Genomic DNA, 15,819 nt, shown 5'->3' on the forward strand with positions numbered 1-15,819 from the left:
ACTTCTCTGCAGGGCCAGGTCAAAAGATCAGCAGCACCTGTATACACCTCCTATCTTATGCCCTGGATGCCTAAAAAGTGGGGGGAAGGCGAAAGGATCCTTCGCCCACATACAGCTGCCCTGTGGGGCTTTCCACCACCTGGCTCTTGAGGATTTGGGTTCTGCCAGGCGTAGCAGCCAGCACAAGCACCAGCCTGCAAACAACCAGACACCCTCTGCAAGCATCTGGTGAGGTACAGAGAAGAAACTACAATAGTACCTACACATAAAGATAGTTCTACTGAATCACCATACCCCCACCCCACCTGAGAATCACTAATGTAACAACAGTCTCTCAAAAGTACACAGACTTTTCTGTGTTTTCCAAAGGTTCCTGTACTGCACTTTAATTACATTTTGGCAATCTGAAAATACACACTTAATAAATATGCTCAGAGCACCATCCTTGTGTCTGATGACTGAACCCAAAGTCTACCCACCAAATAGTCATTGATTGCAACCTGAAACAGGCATAAACCAGGAAGTTCTTTTTTCTTGTTAGCCAAGTTAAAAGTTCCAGCTGCCAGTAGTATGTTAATTGTTAAAGCAACATGCACGCAAACACCTGCATATAAATTCAAATGCTTGTCATTTATAAGAATGTGACAATAGCAACTACTACAAAGCAATGTCTTTTTTTTCTTACAGCAATGTCTATCAACCTATCAAATAAATTACATCGTGTAATGCCAAAAAGTAAAAAAGCAAAAAAAAAACCCTATTTTATTAGAAATTAACTTTAAAAAAATTCCAGGGAAACATATTAAGGAAACTATCAAGAAACACGTTAAGGAAACATATTAAGGAAACATATGATCTGTTTCCAGTTCTGCCTGAGTTGCCATTGGTTCCTGAATTTAGTCCATATGAAAATTAAGATACTATTCAGAGCTCAACAGAGTTCTACATCAGTATTTATAAACTGCTATAAATGTAATTGGAGGTGCTAAGTAAAACTAACATAAAAAAATTCTTATCAATATCAAAAAGGGAACCATCAACAAAAGGTGTGTTTATCTTTTCAGAAAAGGATAGTCTTACTAACAAATGCAAAAATAAAAGTTTTTTGTGACCATACTTCCTGAAAGTATCATGTCAAAGGGCCATAAAACAAAAAATATTTTACAATGAAAATTTCGTTCACTAATTTTGAATGGAGGAGAGAGAAAAACAATTACAAAACTAGCTTTGACAGAGTAGATTAGAAATCAGTGCTTTAGAATGTTATTTAATGGGATTCCCTTAAAATACAAAACAAACAATAGTTCAATGTCACAATTTAATTGTGTGTGAAATACAATCATCAGTCAAAATTAAATTCAGGCCACCTGTTAAAAAGTTAAGCTTATACCAACCCGATTCAGCTATTCCATCCCTATATATTTACCCAAGAGAAAGAAAATATCCATCCAAGCAGCTTCATTTGTAATAGCTCCAAACTAGAAATAACCCAAACGCCCATAAAGAAGTAAATGCATAAACAAATTGTGGTATAGTTATACAATGACATATTACTCAGCAGTGAAAAGAACAGGGTGAATCTCAAAATATGATGAAAGAATTCACATAAAAGTACATACTGTATAATTACATTTATATAAAATTCTAGAAAATGCAAAATAATCTATAGTGACAGAAATCAGATCAATGGTTATGTTGATAGACTTCATGGGTGATATTTATGTCAAAGCTTATCTAATTTATCACTTTAAATATATATAGTTATGTCAATTATACCTCAGTAAAAAACAAAAGGAAAATTCCAGATACCAAAACTAATTCTATAGCTCTTGCCAGTCAGATCTAATCACAAATGTAATATATTTAACCTACCAACTCACAGTAGGCACTCTTGAGAAATACAAAAGTGTCCTTAATTTAAGGATCACCATTATCTCTCTCTCTCTCACACACACACACACACACACACACACACACACAGTTTAAAACAGAGAGATCAGAACTCATTTGTCATCACTATGACAGGTTGATTGCTTCACTGCTGAAATCATACCAACTAAAACACAACAGAACAAAATGAGAGCACAGAGCATGGGGCCCCACGATTTTTAAATATTTTAATTCAAATGGTTACTTTCTTTGCTCTAGAAGAAAACAGAAAAAATAAATTAAATATTTTAATTCAAATGGTTTTCTTTGATCTAGTAAAAAACACAAATAATCCAAAAAGACAAAAAAAGCCTTATGCGCAAGATGTTAATTTCAATCTTATCACAGAAAAATGGCCAAGAATTAAATCAATGGCATGGGCATAGAATGACATATTACATGACCTCTTCATTATGTTTCAGACTTTTAATCAGGAAAAGAAGCTGTAAGAAGTAGTCAGCAAAAACAGGGCACATACAGTATGATCAACATATAGTATGAAAATAATATATGGGGGGTAGGAGACTGATAAGAAAAAACACTGTAACATTAATATTTGAGGACAGTGGTTCTTAAACTGTAGTCCCTGGACAAACCTTTCAGTATCATCTGGGAACCTGTTAAAAAAAAAAAAAAAAGCTCTCTAGACCCACTGAATCAGACAACTCCAGAGCTGGTACCCCAGCAACCTGTTTTAACAAACCCTCCAGGTAATTAAGATCACACTGAAGTTTGAGAACCACTGTCTAAAGGATAGGATTATGGGTGACTCTTTTCTTTCCCTTTTTGTAACCTATACTTTCCTCAATTATCTTACTACTTGCATAATCCAATTAAGTTTTTTCATTAAAGTATTTTACTAAAACGTATATTGTGGGTCTATAGTCAAGAAGCTATTATACCATAAGCACTTTTACCAGTCTGAACTGCATGCCTAAAAATGCAACGATTCTTGGAATCATCAAATCTATTAAGAGTGAACAAGATAGGGGCACCTGGATGGCTCAGTCGGTTAAGCATCTGCCTTCCGCTCAGTTCATGATCCTAGGACCCTGGGAATGGCCTCCTATCCGGCCTCCTGTCGGGCTCCCTGCTCAGCGGGGAGCCTGCTTCTCCTGCTCCCACTCCCCCTGCTTGTGCTCTCTGGTTCTCTCTCAAATAAATAAAATCTTAAAAAAAAAAAAAGTGAACAAGATACTATTACATATTTGTGTGTGTATACACGCACATAAATCCATGTGTACACACACATATAAAACATGTTGGTCAAGGTGCTAGGGAAATTGCACAACACTAGGAAACCAACAAATCCAGGTTTTTCTACTACATGCACACAAACAGTGTTAAGTGACTTTTAAGGGTCACATTTGCAAAAGATTTTTTCCCCTAAAAGATGAATTTTTAGGCTTGTGTGTGTGTAATTTACTAGAACTGCACTGCAGGACTCTGATGTTCTGAAGCTGTGAATGCTTACTCATGTAGGTTCCTGCTTAACAAAAATAAGTACCAGTGCGTTATATTTGTCACCAAAATCTATGCAGAGAAGACAAATTCAGAACACTGGGAGCTGCCAAAGCTTTAACTTTTAGCTTGAAGACCATAAAACTGTTCCACCTTCCACCTCATCATCTCACAAAAACAGAGACCACAGGAAATAAAAGCAAAACACAGGTTCTCTAACTGATACTGGAGCTAGTTAAAAGATTACAGAATTATCTACACTTTGAGCACAAATTAAAGAGTAACAAAGACTACTGATTTAGGGATAGAATAACTACTGATTAACAACAAAATACCAAAGTTGATGTGAAAGAAACAGCTAAGCGTTTTAATGTTTTTGTTTCCATTTTTTAACATCTATCTTTAAAATACTAGGAATACATATCCCCATACATCCCATGGCATAAAATTCACTTTTTAACCTTTTTACTCCTTGAAAAGTTAACTCTGAAAGTAAATACAAGTTATTCAAAAAGCTGCTACATAGAGTGTTGACCTACTATAAACAGCTTCTACTTTTTTTGTTTTGTTTTAAGTGGTTACATAAGCATCATGACCACCCACACTGAAATTTTTCACTACTAAACCCCCAGCACCTAGCACCAAGCCTGGCATAGGGACGGTGCTCAAATGTTTTAGGGGGATGAACTTGTTATTGAAAGCATCTGAAACCCTAAAGCAGACACCCAGGATTCTCTAAGACTTCACTAATGCCGTTAATGAATTTAGTAAAAGTCACCGCCCCTTTCTAGCACTCTTCAAGCTTTTGCAGGGAAAATTTACATTTCTACCATCCTTTTGAATCCCTGCGTGAGTCATATAAGTACATTTAAAGCGGTGGCATATCCTATTTTAAGTTACTGCAACTCCCTCTGAAGACTTACTTATTATAAAGTTCCAAAATCTCACCAATAACAAATACAGCATATGCCAAGTCCCCATTATTACCAGGTTCACGTTTCTGATTTAACCTTGAACATTTATTTCTTGTACTCGAAAAGGTCAGGTTTTCCTCTTTTTATCCCTTGAAAATACACTTGATCCTGTAACACTACTCACAAGGCCTCCCCAGCCCCTACTTCTTTTGTATATAAACACACTCTGGTCACACACTCCATCAGCTGTTTGGTAGCTCCGCCCCTCCTCCTTTTCCGGGTAGTAACAGAGCAGCCAATGAGCTGGGAGGAGCTGTGCCTGAGGCCTTTTGCCTGCATACGCTTTTCCAAAACAAGCAGCTCCAGCCTTCAGCAGGGGCCACTGGTTCACAGATAAAAGGATCACCAGGCTGTGCAACAGGGTGAGACGAGTAACCCCCACCAACAAGGAAACCCGTGTAATCTGAGCTGTTTGTTCCTCCACCAGGGAGAATTTAAACCAATATTCCTTTAGGGCAAATCACGCTTTAAGGTCACCAGAGTCCCAGTTCTCAGACGATCTAAATAATCAGAGATGGAAACCTCAATGCTTGCCAGGCTGGGAACAACAGCACCGTATAACCAATCTACCTGACTTTGCAAACAAATGGCCACACTATTCACGACCATTGCACAGGATTTGGGCTGACTGTAAGTTTTTTGACTGGGACACATTCCTACAGGGCCCAAAAGTCAGTACATCAGTCTCTAGGCTCCTGGAGAGGTTTGCACAACCCTCAGGAAAGGATCAGAACAGAAACAATGAATGAGTCAGAGTTTCAGAACATAATCGCCCAGCAGATTATTAAGTGCATCGGTGCAAAACACTCACTCCCTGCATAACTTGAGAGTCAGCTCTCCTCCTACCAACCCGTCACAAAAGAAATATCACCGACTCCAAACAACAACCAGAGACAGTGTCTCCGAAAGAATCTCGCGAGCTGGTGGAAAGCAGTGGCCAATTAGTTACACATCCCCTTCTCTCCCTACCCCCACACCGCTACTTTCCTACTATATAGGTTCCCTGCCAAGCTGTAAATCGTGGTGGCATAATTACACTCAGGAGACAACCAAAAATGGGCTGAAACAGGAGACTGCAATGAAACCAGCTATCGGCCTCCAAACCAAAGAAATCATCAAGGGGCACTGAGGGGCAAAAAGCAAGTACATTCCTTCAGACCTTCTCTACTTCCTCTCCACCATCTTTCATTTTCAACCCCCGGCCCTTTCACACAATTGTACTAATTTTAATAGTGGGTTGGAAAATTTTTCTTTCCATTTTTTGCTAAATATACCTTGCTCAAAAATTAGTGGCTCCATTTGGGCCTACTAATACGAATTCAACAGAGAAAAGAGGCCACAAAATCTCTCATCCCCACAACACACATGCACACACAAAAGGAAACAGAAAAATTTTAACTTCCAAACTACGTGAGACCAGAAAATAACAAATATGAAACAAAGATAACCTCTGGCTTTTAAGTCCCGAGACTGTTGTCCTCCTATCTCAGAGATCTATGATTTTAAAGCGCCTCTGCTTTCTTTTGTCAGAAAGGAGGAAGGTGGGGAAAGAACAGAAGGCCAATGCATCTTTGCCTTTCTTCATCTTCTACTAAAAATAAGCTATGAAATAAGCCACTTAGGGGAAGAAAAAAGAGAAAGACACCCTGCTGTTCTTTGTCTGTTTTCCTCTCCCTCTCCACCCCCCACACCCCGACTCCTAAATGCGGTAATCATTCTAGATGCCACAACTACTAAATGAACAAAAGGCACTATATGGAACAGGCATCAGGTCAAGTTAGGCCTCACCCTTTATCCTCAATCTTCTAAAAAATATGCATGTATATAATTCAAGACTCTGACATTGATCAAAAACAGCTGGAATTCTCTCTCCACCTCCATCCCAATTAAACATTAGGCAGAAAATTGCATTAGGTGTGACAGTAACTCTTAATTCAGGATAAAAATAACTCAGATTCTGCCACCATGTCATTTCCTAGTTTCTAAACAAAAATAAAACCCGAAACTGCTTTGTGTAAAATGTACACACAGCCATAGCCACAAGTTTTCCGGCAACCTTATGAAAATCCAACATTACTGGTATCATTCACACATTTACAAAACTCAATCACAGTCACAAACAGCTCAGTCAATTTCGCTTGTGCCTAGACATATATTTGGAACATGTATTTCATTATTTGCTCCTCTCTGTAATCCCCCCCCTTCCACCTCCCAAAAATTGTAAACTTCAAACCCTAAAACTTAGAAGTCTATCTACTGTTCCTAATTTCTAGCTAAGTTTTCTTGAGTGAGGAGAAAAACACCTTATTCCTGAAAAGATTATGGAAAAAAAAAATCTCTTGCCCAGGCAACTTCCATCCCATCCCCCACTTCCAAACCAAATACAAACACTACTTTTTTTAAAACTTCGGAGAATTCCATAACTGAGTATTTAACAATAATCATCAATCTCTAAAAAGGAGAAAAATGCCCAATCAAAGAGTAACAAATAAAAGGAAGAAAGAAGGAATTCACCTGAAGAATCTAGCCAAACAACTTGAGTTATATAAACAAAACCCTGCAACAGGGGGAAATGGTGGGGGGATGGGGGTGAGGGAGAAAGAGAAGCAGGAGACAGGACTTTTTAACTGCGTTTCACACACCACCACTCCCCATCCCCGGTTCCCCTTCTCCCCAGGGATTAGTTGTTCAGAACACTGGGCTCATTTCCTCTCCCCCAGCCCAACCCTCTAAATTACCCCTCAAAAATTTTCTAGATTTGTCACAGGAACCTTCGCGAATTTCTCTAGCTGGTCATGAAATAATCAGTCTGGACTCCAACCAAAACCACTGCCTGAAGGCCCCTTATCAGTTACAGCTTTCCCACTGCTACCTCCAGAGTACATAAAGTTGGGGGGGGGGTGGAAATAAAGGGTGTCACTTGGTAAAATCAGGGCAGTTATTCCCCCAAGAACCTTACCCTCATAGAGGGAGTTTGCTTAAGTGGCTAGTACAGGGGCTATTTTGTCAAGGAGAGATCCTCTTTCTCTCCCTCCCCCAGCTGTCATATCCACAATATGGAGGGTGGCTTGCTGGAGGGCCTGGGGGTCCTCACCACATCCAACTATGGGTGGGACAGGCTTTGTCACTGAAAAGAAAAACGGTAGGGTTCTTCTAGGGACCAGAAAGCTTAACAAGGGTCTCCGATTTAAAACACTCAGAGCTCTTTATTACAACAGGGGGCACTGAGCAGACTACTCTTCCTAATATAGAAAGGAATTAGGGATAAAGGAGGTCACTTGAGTTACCCCAGTTCAAGAAGCATAGTGAATGTAGGGAATGGAGGCATCTCAAGAAAGGAAGAAAGGCTTCACTCTCGAGAATTTCTATCACGAGTCCCTAAATCCAGGGCGAGCAAATAGGAGAGACCCTGAGGTGGGCACGGTGGTCAAGAGAGGTGGATGGTCCTGCAAAAAAAAAAAAAAAAAAAAAAGGCCGTCTTGGGAATCCAAAACGTCGTGGAGGAAAGTCACGGGCAATGGGGGTGCAGAAGAGCGAGGAACAACGCACATTCCGGGGTGCTGCAGATAAAGGGGGGAGCCGAAAAGGCTCTTGGCTCCTGGGAGGTGCCAAGGAGCCGCCGTAGGCACTGGGGGGAGGGAGTGGAGGAAGGGAGCCTCGGACAGTGGCCTGGAGTGCCCCAGGGCCCCTGCTTGGGTTTCAGGGTGCCCTGGGCATCCCCACACCGCCCCCACTCGACAGCCCGAATCCCCCCTCCACGAAGGATACAGCTTGACCACGTCCGTGTCCATCCGCCTCTTGCCCGGACTGGGGGATGACATGGTGTCGCCGCTGCCTCCCCGTCGCCTGCGCCGCCGCCTCTCTCCTTTCCTCGGCCCGTCTATCACGGGCCCCGGGCCCCGGCTCTGAGGAGCCCGCGGCCGCGCCGGCTTCTCGGTGGAGGTGGCAACACCCCCGCGGTCCTGTCCGGTCCCGTCAGCCGCCGCCGCCGCCGCCGCCGCCCCCCGCACGGGGGAACACCGGGCACTGTCCGGCCGAGTGGGGGTGGGGACCCCGCGGCGCCCGGCTCGGGCTGCCCCTCTCCGGCTGTGGGTTCCTCCGCGGCCTGGCCCCGGCGCTACTCTGCGCCGCGCGTCGCTCCCTCCTGCCTGCTCTGGCTCGCTCGTCTGCTCGCCCGCTCACCCTCTCGCCGGCTCCCTAGCAGCCTCCACGACAAGCGGACGACTCCTGCTCAGTCGGCCTCTCTACCCCAGCCTCGCTCTGGGCGCCGTGACGTCACCTCTGTGACGTCATCGGCGGGCGGGCCCAGCAGGCAAAAGGGGTGGGGCGCCGCCGCCGCGGCGTGGACTTTCCCGGGTGTTTCTGGGAGATGTAGTTCCTTTTTTCTCTTGCCCTCAGAGCCCTGTGCCCCCTCCCCCAACTCCCCCACACACTTAATCGCTCAACTGCCAGTGTCGTTATCATCATCATAAATGATAACAGTAAATAATGGCAATATTATGACATTTGTGTGTTTTAGGGTAATGAACCTCCTTCTCATATACACTGTTAAAAATGATGTTCGTTTGATTTGAGGTGGCAATTACTAGGATAGGCACCAAAATCTGGAAATTCCCACACCAGCAGGTTCCCTGCATCCTGCCCCCTCCTTGGATGGAGAGAATCTGTTTGCAGCGATTGTAGACAACAGCAAGGCTTCCCCAGAGCTTGCAAACCAGGGTTCATTACCCTCCATGTAGAGAGGGCCACTATTTCAAGGATTAGACTAGAGGCAGCAAGTTGACAAGACCAGAAATAATTTGGTACTAACATCCTTATCCCACAGAGTATGAGGTAATTTCAAAAAGGGAATGACTGATAAAAGCAGAAACACCCAAAATATGCTGTGGTTCAAAGGACAAAGATTGTCCTGCCCTCCACACTCCTGTACCAACGCTATATACTCCATCATTAACTCCATCAGTAATTATTGAGCGCCTACTCTGTGCAAATCACTCTGCTGGACATGAGGCTATGGTGAACTAAGAAAGACTTTAAATTTACACAGCCCTCCCAATGTGGTCTGTAGATATAGAGTGTCACCATCACCTGAGAGCTTGTTAGAAATGCAGGCTAGAGCTTCACCACAGCCCTATTGCATCAGAATTTGCAGTTTAACAAGGTCCCCAGGTGGTTCTTATGTGAAGTTTGAGAGTCACTGCTCTACAAAGCACCCCATAAGAAGTGGCTTAGGACCCAGGAGTCAACCAGGCAAAGGGGGCAGGAAAGAGTGATCTAGGCATCTCCTGATGTTTATATCACATTTTTGCTGCCAAAATTTTTATCTATTCCCTCTTTTCTATGAATACACTTGTACTTTGTCAGACCGTGTGCTGTGAGATGGGTCCCCTTATATAACCTCCCGTAGACACACACACACACACACACGCACACACACACACCTGGGGCAGCCCCTATCAACTAAAATTGAGCATTCTTTACTCCCATCATTCCATCCCTCCAAAGGACTAGTTAATTGTGTGTGTGATTAATATACATAAAATAAAATCTGCCATTTCAACCACTTTAAGTGCACATTTACTGTATTAAATACGTTCACAATGTTGTACAACCATCACTACCCTCCATTTCCAGAACTTTTCATCATCCCAAGGAGAAACTCCATACCCATTAGACAATAATTCCTCATTCATTCTCCACTCCCGCCCCCCAAGTCCCTGATAACCTCTACTCCACTTTCTGAGAAGGACAGACTATTTTAACTGCTTCTAAAAGGGGTACATTGGTCTTTCCTATTGCACATAGCAATTCTGTCAGAAGGAGGACTTGAGGAGATTTCTAACCGCTTTTATGTGACCATTTTGTTAAAGGGAGATAAGGATAGAGCAGAAAATCATTCCTGTCTCCCCTAGGCTCTCCAGGCTCCTGTTGTTACTACTTCCTCTCCCAGCACAGCTCCTCACTCTCCTTCACCTGAGTAACCCACATTCGCGTGCTAAGACAGTGATTCTCAACCTTTGGTGTACTTCAGAATCATCTGGGGAGCTTGTTAAGCTCACAAATGTCCAGGCCCTGCCACTGGGAATTTTGATTCAGAAGGCCTGGGGTGAGGCTTGGACGTCCATATCTTTAACATGTTCCCCAGATGATTCTGATGCAGGCCATAGTTTGAGAACCATTGTTTGAAGATTCCAATAGACATCAGCACTTTCCAAACATCTGCCTGACCCCTCCAGGTGAGTCCTGTGCTTCCATAATATCCTATGCAAATAAGGATGTTTCCTCCCAACCTGAGAGCAAGGTGGCAGGCTCGGAGGACCCAAAGGTAGTTTTTTCCAGAACAGAAAGAACAAGTCAAGGATGGGACTCTTGAGAAAAAAAGGGCATGGAGTGGATCTAGAAATTATCCCTGATGGGCTTTAATTTTTACAGATGCTATGCTGCTATGATCTAAGCGCTAAGCAAAAATTTCAGAGACGTGTCTAGAGACACTTGTTCCAGACAAGAAGGTGGGTCTGCTCTACCTAGAAACGCAATGGAGATTTAGCCCTCTGAGAAGTCACTGAAAAGCAATCACCTAGAGAAGAGTTATTGTCTAGTACGTATCTTAAGCTCTGGGTTACTCAGGACAAACCTGCCCTTCCCCAGCCCTTAATTATGCCTCAGCTAATTGCAGATAGCCTCCCAGAGCCTCAGTGTTCTCATCTGTAAAATGGGGCCCATAATGCCCTACCCACTTGAGTGGGTTGATGGAATAAATGGAAAGGATTAATGTGAAAGCCCCTTGTAAATTATAAGTTGCTTTTCATAAAGGTAACATGAAGTACTGATTACAAGATGAAATAAATATATTATTGGTCGTGGTATTATTATATTATTAATCTCAAAGCCCCATTTGCCCCACTCCTTATGCACTATCATTGAAGGAGAAAGGCCTTCCGGTGGGGTTTTTATGTTGTTGTGTTTTTTTTAAGATGTCACAGTGTCAATTCTTTCTCTTTGTGGTAAAAGTATGTTCACATTTTTATGACATTCCTTTTCTCTCTGGGCGCTTTGCCATTTGCTCCTTCGTAAATCCATTTCCTCTGTTCTGACTTCATCCCCTTTCCTCCATTGCAACCCCTCCCCTCATCTCTCCAGAGCCTCAGGAGACTCCTGAATCTGCCCTTGACCAGGTAGGTTCAAAAGGTGGCCCCAAAGTGGAGCCAAATGACAGCCTTTGTTTGACTTAGTTTTTTGACTCACAAAACCTGGAGTTCCTCTTGAACAATGTAAGTATGTGCTCACCTTTTCCTTTACTTTTTTTCTTTTCTTTCTTTTTTTTTTTTGCATTCACCTTTTTTATCCAATGTTTTAGCTATTCAGAATGTCAATAATTTAAGACAACACTGGGGCCTGGGAGTGTCTGTTTATATGTGTGCATACACATGGCAATGTGCTGGAATGAACCATGTTTTTCCTTATCAGGTACAAGCAGGGTGCCGTGAAGGAACAGCTGTCCACCCTGCCTGAGTCACCAGTGTTGCAATCTGGGAAATGTATTTGGGCCTGTTTATCTCTCCCCAGGGCAGGGCCAAGCTTGACCAATGGAGACTCCGATCTCAGGAGCTGCTTCCCAAAGGCAAGCAAACAAGTTTGGAGAGAATATAATGCTTTGAGCAATACACTAAGAGGGAACAAGAGGAAAGCCATCATTTGATGGAGTGAGTGGAGGACCGCAGCCCACACAGCCCAAAAACTGCTCTCTCTCTCTCTCTCTCGCTGAAGGCACCTGTTAACACAAGAGCTCTAAAGCCAAAGTGAATTTATCACTGTCCCCACCAAATGTGAAGATCCCTCAAATAAAGCCTCCTGATTCCATTTGACCATTTCTATTGGGAAATGGGTTCATTTTGAGCGGGCACTCTCGGCATCTGAGATCACAGGTCCAGACCCCTCTAGACAGCAAAATAACAGCCGTTTCTTTGTTGCTATGGAAATAAAAGCTTAAAAATCACTTCAAGGGGCACCTGGCTGGCTCAGCCTCTTGATCTCAGGATTGTGAGTTCGAGCCCCACACGGGGTGTAGAGATAACTTAAAAAGAAAGAAAGAAAGAAATGTAATCATTTCAAGCCATCTCCGTGTAACCCTGTTACAGTTTGTCCCCACAGAAGCAGTCAGGGGGAGCTCAGGCACATGCAGGTCAGACGGCAGCAAGGACAGAAAGATTTCATCTCCTGCACAGGTTGTTGTGCTTGCTACCTGTGGCAATGGGCTCCTTGGGCAAACAGCAATCCCCCAAAAGCGGCATGATTCAGAGAGAGCATGGAACTTAGGGACAGACAACCCCTTCCAGTCCCAGGCCTGCTGCCTATTATTGATATCATTTGGGCAAGTAACCTAACCTCTGCGCTTCAGTTTACTCATCTGTAAAATGGGACGAGAATACTGGCACTACCCTTGCCTAGATCAAATGGAAGAGATGTTGCATCCTCTAAAGTGCCAGTCATATATAAAATATTATCACGCTCCCCCATATACGCACGCACGCACGCACACCCCAATGCCAAGGCTCAAGGAGGGAGCAAGATTCGAACTATTGACAGCTCCATCCAGGGAACGCTCACCTGGGCCAGCTGTCCTGTGGGGAGCCTTTGTTTTGCCACCTGTAGCCTCCTGTGCTTCCTTGGCTGCTTCCGAATCTCCCTGATCTGGAAATGCTGGAGGCCCCAGACTCAGCCCTCAGTCTCTTTATCTACTTTTAATCCCTGGGTGACCTCATCCAGTCTCAGCTTAAATTGCCATGCATACTCTGACTCCCCAATGTACATTTCTGATTGGAGCCTTGCCCCTAACTCCAGACACATACATACAGTTACCTCTTCGACATCTCCCGAAGTCCCAAAATAAACTTCTGACACCATCCCCACCTCTTCCTCATATAGTTTTCCCCAGTCAGTAAATGGCAGCTATTAAGTTGATATATAAGAAACTGCCATTTCTAAAGTTAAGAACAGTCAAATATTGGCCACTTTGGTTCGACCTAATACATCCTGCCAGTTGTTCAGGTCAGAGTTGGGGCTACCATTCTCGACCCCTCTCTTTCTCTAACACCCTACATCCAAACTATCAGGAAATCCTGTTGGCTCTACTATGAAGTATATCCAGAATCTTTTTCCCACCATCTCTACCAAATCATCATCATTACTATAATCGTTTCCCAGCTGACCTCCTCTCTTCAACCCCCCGAATTCATTTATACAGAAACCAGTGATCCTTTTAAACCATAAATCAAATCTTGTCTCCTCACTGTTCAGAGACTCCCATTTCACTCTGTGTCAAAGACAAAGCCATCACAGGCTTCCCAGGCCTGACAGGAGCTGCCCCTACCCTTTTCCCTCACTTCTGTCTAGCCACAATGGCTTTCTTGCTATTCCTCAAATACATCAAGCATGCTCCTGCCCCAGGGCCTTTGCCCTTGCCACTCTTCTAATCTAAATCTAAAAGTCTCCACTTAGATAAACACAGGGCTTACTCCCTCATCCCCTTTAGGTCTCTGCAGAAATGTCACCTTCTCTGTAGAGCCTTCCCTGAGCACCCTATTTCAAACTGCAGTCCCAACGCCATCCCAGCACCTCTTCTCCTTCTCTGTTTAGCTTTTCTCCCTAGGACTTACCAGTATCTCACATACTACCTCCTGTATTTTACTTAGCTCATAGTGTATCTTCTCTCCCCACCAGAATGTAAGCTCTGTGAAGACAAGGATTTTGTCTGTTGCACTTACGGCTCTATGGCCAATGCCTACAAGAGCATGTGGTACACAGTGAATGCTCAAATGTGGAATGAATAAAAGGAAAAAAGGAAGGCTCTCGCTGAGAAGGCAACAGAACATTAACAGCTTAACGCAGTCCCTTGGAAGCTCACAAAGTTCTCCTTTAAAAAAAAAAAAAAAGATTTTATTTATTTGAGAGAGAGAGAAGACCAGGTGGGGGGTGCAGAGGGAAAGGAGAAGCCCTACTCTGTGCCAGGCACTGTGCCAAGGTATGTTACTTAGAACCTAACAACCTGGCAAGACTGATGTTATTTGCCTCTTCTACCGAAGAAGAACCTCAGGCTCAAGGAAGTTAAATACTTTGCCTACGGTCACCTCGCCAGTAAATGACAGCATTGGGATTCAAATCCAGTTCCTCAACTTCAAAGCCCATGACATTTGCAATTGGCCCTGCCACCCTGTTAGTTAATTCAAATGAAAAATGTAATTTGTTGACATTGATGAACTCATTCCTTTGAAGGCCCAACCCAAATTCCACCTCCTTTATGACCACGAAGACTTCCAGGCCATTCTAAACCAAATTAATGTTCCTCTGAAAAGAAAAAGTCTCCAGTGTCCCCCATTTCAGCAGATGGTACTACCATTCGGCCAGTTGCTGACTGTCCTTAGAGTGTCCCTTGACTGTTCTTATTCCTCATGCTCACACCCAGTCCGTGAGGAAACTCCATGAGAGCTCACTTCCACATGTCTGCCAAACCCAACCCCTTCTCCCTGTGTACATCACCTCATCGAAGGTACCACCTTCCCTGCAATAAATCCATTTATTGGCCACTCTTACCCCCCCAGGACCCCCACCCTCACATCACAGTCTATCCTCCACCCAGGAGCCAGACAGGGGTTTTAAAATATAATTCAGAGGGCACCTGGGTGGCTCAGTCGTTAAGCGTCTGCCTTCGGCTCAGGTCATGACCCCAGGGTCTGGGATCAAGCCCCGCATCCGGCTCCCTGCTCTGCGGGAGGCCTGCTTCTCCCACTCCCCCTCTTTGTGTTCCCTCTCTCGCTGTGTCTCTCTGTCAAATAAATAAATAAAATCTTTATTAAAAAATATATATATATAATTCAGCCCAAATCGCTCCCCACTCACTGAAGTCCTTCAGTAGGTCATCCTTAAACTCAGAATAAAATCCCAATTCTGTAGCCTCTGTGATGCTATATAATCTAGGCTTAGGCTACGTTCTCAACCTCATTCCCTACCTCCCCCACATCCCCTCAGACATTCTAGTTGCTTGAATTCGTGGACACACCAAGCTCATTCCCACTTCAGGGCCTCCGACCTGCTATTCCCATTTCCTGGAATGCTCTCCCCTACATCCTCAGGGCCAACTCCCTCCTTTCTGCATGAGGTCTTTATTCGGATGCCCTGTCTTCAAAAGAAGCCCTTCCCTGACCACCCTGTGTTAAAAGGTACACCCCTTACTTTTATCTCCTTACCTTGCTTTAGTTTTTTGGTAATCTTTTTTTTTTTTTTTACAGTTTGCAGTTTGCAAAATGTTCAAAGATGCTGAAAATTTGAGGGAATAATACAATGATCACCCAAATACCACCATCCAGATTTAACAACTGTTCACATTTTGCTATATTTGCTTTATCTGCCTATAGGCATGTGTGTGTGAAATGTGTCTACTTTTTTTTTTTGCTAAACC

At 43.5% G+C, this 15,819-nt stretch overlaps 1 protein-coding gene across 3 annotated transcripts in view; it reads right to left on the minus strand.

Moving 5' to 3' along the window:
- UBE2H (ubiquitin conjugating enzyme E2 H) overlaps positions 1-8,636 on the minus strand; it is a 108,406-nt gene extending 99,770 nt beyond the window's left edge. The window contains exon 1 of one of the 3 annotated variants that reach the window (XM_035021103.1): positions 8,133-8,636. In XM_035021103.1, the coding sequence (XP_034876994.1) occupies positions 8,133-8,185 (53 nt within the window). In that variant the 5' untranslated portion in view covers positions 8,186-8,636. The other 2 variants (XM_035021102.1, XM_035021105.1) reach the window with 2 other exon arrangements.
- Between the last annotated feature and the right edge of the window lie 7,183 nt (positions 8,637-15,819).

Source organism: Mirounga leonina, unplaced genomic scaffold, assembly GCF_011800145.1.
Source record: "Mirounga leonina isolate KUSES-001 unplaced genomic scaffold, KU_Mleo_1.0 Mir_174, whole genome shotgun sequence".
Taxonomy (NCBI): domain Eukaryota; kingdom Metazoa; phylum Chordata; class Mammalia; order Carnivora; family Phocidae; genus Mirounga; species Mirounga leonina.